The sequence below is a fragment of the Penaeus japonicus genome, unplaced genomic scaffold (assembly GCF_977035675.1).
Source record: "Penaeus japonicus unplaced genomic scaffold, GWHDUDI00000001_assembly GWHDUDI00000018, whole genome shotgun sequence".
NCBI lineage: Eukaryota > Metazoa > Arthropoda > Malacostraca > Decapoda > Penaeidae > Penaeus > Penaeus japonicus.
In genome coordinates, this window is record NW_028234420.1 from 27,685,330 (window position 1) to 27,690,329 (window position 5,000).

The following is a 5,000-nucleotide window of genomic DNA, read 5'->3' on the forward strand; positions in this document are numbered from 1 at the left end:
AGAATAAGTGCAAGCAACAGAATGAATGCGAATAACAGAATAAGTGCAAGCAACAGAATGAATGCGAGTAACAGAATAAGTGCAAGCAACAGAATGAATGCGAGTAACAGAATAAGTGCAAGCAACATAATGAATGCAAATAACAGAATAAGTGCAAGCAACAGAATGAATGCGAGTAACAAAATAAGTGCAAGCAACAGAATGAATGCGAGTAACAAAATAAGTGCAAGCAACAGAATGAATGCGAGTAACAAAATAAGTGCAAGCAACAGAATAAATGTGAATAACCGAATAAGTGCAAGCAACATAATAAATTCAAGCAACAGAATAAGTGCAGGCAACATAATAAATTCAAGCAACAGAATAAGTGCAAGCAACAGAATGAATGCGAATAACAGAATAAGTGCAAGCAACAGAATGAATGCGAGTAACAAAATAAGTGCAGGCAACATAATAAATTCAAGCAACAGAATAAGTGCAAGCAACAGAATGAATGCGAATAACAGAATAAGTGCAAGCAACAGAATGAATGCGAGTAACAAAATAAGTGCAGGCAACATAATAAATTCAAGCAACAGAATAAGTGCAAGCAACATAATGAATGCAAATAACAGAATAAGTGCAAGCAACAGAATGAATGCGAGTAACAAAATAAGTGCAAGCAACAGAATGAATGCGAGTAACAGAATAAGTGCAGGCAACATAATAAATTCAAGCAACAGAATAAGTGCAAGCAACAGAATGAATGCGAATAACAGAATAAGTGTAAGCAACAGAATGAATGCGAGTAACAGAATAAGTGCAGGCAACATAATAAATTCAAGCAACAGAATAAGTGCAAGCAACAGAATGAATGCGAATAACAGAATAAGTGCAAGCAACAGAATGAATGCGAGTAACAGAATAAGTGCAGGCAACATAATAAATTCAAGCAACAGAATAAGTGCAAGCAACATAATGAATGCGAATAACAGATTAAGTGCAAGCAACAGAATGAATGCTAGTAACAGAATAAGTGCAAGCTATAGAATAAATTCAAGCAACAGAATAAGTGAAAGCAACAGAATTACAATTAACATAATAACTGAAACGAACAGAATAGTCGCAAGCGGTAGAATTAGTGCAAGCAACAGAACAATTGAGAGGAAAGCAAAAGAGGAATAAAAGTTTATTCGTAAACGTAACTTGGAAAAGGTAAAAAGAAGAATTTTATGAGTGTGTTTGTGTGTGTGTGTGTGTGTGTGTGTGTGTGTGTGTGTGTGTGTGTGTGTGTGTGTCCATGTGCGTGCGTGTGCGTGCGTACGTACGTGCGTGCGTGCGTGCATGCGTGCGTGCGTGCGTGTGTGTGTGTGTGTGTGTGTGTGTGTGTGTGTGTGTGTGTGTGTGTGTGTGTGTGTGTGTGTGTGTGTGTGTGTGTGTGTGTGTGTGTGTGTGTGTGCGCGTGTGTGTGTGTGTGTGCTTGCGCTCCCAAAACGTTCACTATTGTTCCCACTTACATCGTTCCAAAACAAGATCTTCTTCAGCGGAGGACCGTCTATTTCTTGTGTAATATTTTCAGGGATGAATTCCTTCTTCGCTATGCTGAACTTGGGGTCCTTCTCGTCTTCGTACGGTAAGAGAGCGTCCTCCCTCGTCAACGGCGTGTCCCTCGAAGGCAGCGACGCGCCCTTTGTTGACTCTCGGCTGCCGAAGGACCGCGTCGTGTGGGTGACGAAGGAGGACGGAGGGACCGTTTCGAACGGGAGGGCCTCGGCGTCCCCTTGCTCTGCTGCCTCTGCCTTTCTGGTGATTATGATAATGATAAATTCACTGTAATTTTCAATTCATGTCACCGTGTGAAAGTTAGAAGAAAACTGAATAAAAATTGATATTGATGAATAAGGTCATAGAAGAATATCCAATTAGAAGAATTTGCGTAAAATTGCAACCTTCTGTGAGAGTTAGAAAACATGCTTGCCAGAGAGATACAAAAAAAAATGTGAAAGACGGGAATATGAATGTGAGACATGGCAGAGAAATTACGAAGAGTAGAAATGACGAGAATATGACGAAAAAGTAGAAAAGACGAGAATATGAAGGTGAGACATGGCAGAGAAATTACGAAGAGTAGAAATGACGAGAATATGATGAAAAAGTAGAAAAGATGAGAATATGAATGTGAGACATGGCAGAGAAATTACGAAGAGTAGAAATGATCACTCTTTAGTCGCGTAAATCTGCATTTAATCTTGGATAATTTCTTTTAAAGATGGAAACAGCAGCATTCAAAAAAGAAAAAATATATATATAAATAAATACCTACGAAGATAAAGACCAGCTAACAGAGAGACAATACAACCAAAGAAGACAGTACACCTTCAACATAAACACAAACATCTTACTCCTCATACTCCAGTCCAGCTGAGAGCCTTGAGAAGTCCCTGTCGGCAGACAAAGGTATAGCGAAGTTGTATTCAGTGGGTTTGACGGAGCTGTAGAAGTAGGCGAAGAGGGAAGTCAGGCCTACCACCAGAAGAATGTACACGAGCCTCTGCAAAGACAACGGTTTCCTTAGCATCGTCATGTGCTGTTTTTTTCTTTCTTTCTTTCTTTCTTTCTTTCTTTTTAGTCATCGTATTAGATGTACTAGATGTATTGTTGTCAGGTCATTTTAGATGTATTGATTTCGGTCTATTAGTGCCATCCTGTTAGATGCACCGTTATTTATTTGCATCGTCATTTTAGATTACTGAAGTGGAGCTTTTCATTCGTCTAGACCAGTGGTTCTCAACCTGAAAGCCATTGCAAGAATTTAGCGGCGGGGCATGAGAGACTGTCACAATCATTGTTTCCAAATAATGTTGAGAATTTGCAAAACTTCTATCACTTCGAAGAAAGTTTTCATTTTATGTCTATCTGTTAACCTACTTTTAATCACAATATAATTCCGATATTTACATACAATCATGTGTGTATGTATGTATGTATAGATAAATAGATAGATAGATAGATAGATAGATAGATAGATAGATAGATAAATAAATAGATAGAAGGATGGATGGATGGATAGACAGATGGATAGATAGATAGATGGAGAGAGATAGAGAGAGAGAGAGAGAGAGATGGAGAGAGAGAGAGAGATGGAGAGAGAGAGAGAGAGAGAGAGAGAGAGAGAGAGAGAGAGAGAGAGAGAGAGAGAGAGAGAGAGAGAGAGAGAGAGAGAGAGAGAGAGAGAGAGAGAGAGAGAGAGAGAGAGAGAGACGGATTATTTAAGTCTTCATAGGTTCAGTCCATGTCTGTGTGACATGTACTGGACAGAGCTGCTGAAGTGACGTGGGGAGAGGGAGGGTGAAGGGTAGCCATGAGGATGTTACAGATTCCTCAAGGAGATAATGAAGTAAACAAAGGTTGAGAACCACTGATATTGGCCATGTAGTGTCAATATTTGTGGGAACTTGTTTGATAAAATGCATGAAATTCTCGTGCTTTTATCGTGTGTGTGTGAAGGGTCCTCATAACTCGGGGAATACAAGATGATAAAATCACGAGAAATAATATTGAAAAAATAAAATTGTCCCTGTGTTTTCAAGAATGTCTAATGAGTAAAACAGATATTTGAAATGTGGATTCCATTCATGAGTAAGTTCATGTTCAAACATGTTCTCGCCCTTTATATCGATAGAATAGTTTAGAAAATATTACATTTCGTTTCGTTTAAAAGGAATGATGATGTAAAATAAATAATGACAAAAATAATAATGAAGATGATGGCCATGGTAAAGGAATGATGATAATAACATTTATGATAATAGCAATGATCATAAAAATAAGTCATAACAATAACAATAACAACAACGGCATCATTCATAATGATTTCACTAAAACGATATGTTCGGATCTTATTTCCTGCACATAAATGGATAAGACTTAATTACGGGACGACGAGGCTAAACGATACAATCATATTTTTTTATGATAACGGTGATAACAATTCACTGAACAAGTGCTCGGCCGAAACAGAGCATGAGAGAAAGAGAGGGAGTGAATGGGGGGAGGGGAGAGGAGTGAAGAGAGAGAGAGAGAGAGAAGAGAAGAGAAGAGAAGAGAAGAGAAGAGAAGAGAAGAGAAGAGAAGAGAAGAAAAGAGAAGAGAAGAGAAGAGAAGAGAAGAGAGGAGTGGAGTGGAGTAAAGAGAGGTCAAAGAGAGAGAAAGAGAGAGAGAGATTGAAGAAGAAGAAGAAGGAGAAAGAGAGTGAGTGAGTGAGAGAGAGATAAGAAGAAGTAGAAAGAGAAAGAAAGAAAGAGAGATAAAGAAGAAGAAGAAAGAGGGAGAGAGAGAGAGAGAGAGAGAGAGAGAGAGAGAGAGAGAGAGAGAGAGAGAGAGAGAGAGAGAGAGAGGGAGGGAGAGGGAGAGGGAGAGGGAGAGGGAGAGGAAGAAGAAAAAAAGAAAGAAAGAGAGAGAGAGAACTCACGCACCGTACACACAGCTCACCTGTCCCGAATGCACACTTGTCCAAATGGTTACCAGCATTCTAATGGGCCCTATCAAAGCGAACCCCGATATATGTAGAGAAAGGCCATTTGGGCAATTAATATTCACCACATTTACCATTCACACTGTCCCATTCATCTCATCAGCACATAATGTTATTCTACATTATAATTTCGCCATATAAATTTTTATTCACAGGTTTCATCTAGCTGTTGTAATCGCTGTGTGTGTGTGTGTGTGTGTGTGTGTGTGTGTGTGTGTGTGTGTGTGTGTGTGTGTGTGTGTGTGTGTGTGTGTGTGTGTGTGTGTGTGTACGTGCGCGTGTGTCCGTGCGTGCGTGAGAAAGTGCACATATATCAACCACATTTAAACATTTTGCCTTGGACTAATTGACTCTATAGAACGAAGGCTTACATCACCTGTGAGGATCGCTCTCCCCCACGTGGCTCATGTATGCACACTTGTTATCCACAGCGTTGGGAATAGAGCTAGCTAGTACCTCATTAATCAGAATGCCGGAGAACGCAAAG

The 5,000-nt window shown here is 39.6% G+C and overlaps 1 protein-coding gene across 1 annotated transcript in view; it reads right to left on the reverse strand.

Moving 5' to 3' along the window:
* Window positions 1-5,000, reverse strand: part of LOC122253447 (lewis-type alpha-(1,3)-fucosyltransferase) — a 22,307-nt gene that overhangs the window by 10,674 nt on the left and 6,633 nt on the right. The window contains exons 5-6 of the mRNA XM_043016534.2: window positions 2,382-2,530; window positions 1,497-1,782 (exon numbers count right to left, since the gene is read on the reverse strand). Coding sequence (XP_042872468.2) covers window positions 1,497-1,782; window positions 2,382-2,530 — 435 coding nt within the window. The remainder of the gene's footprint in view (window positions 1-1,496; window positions 1,783-2,381; window positions 2,531-5,000) is intronic.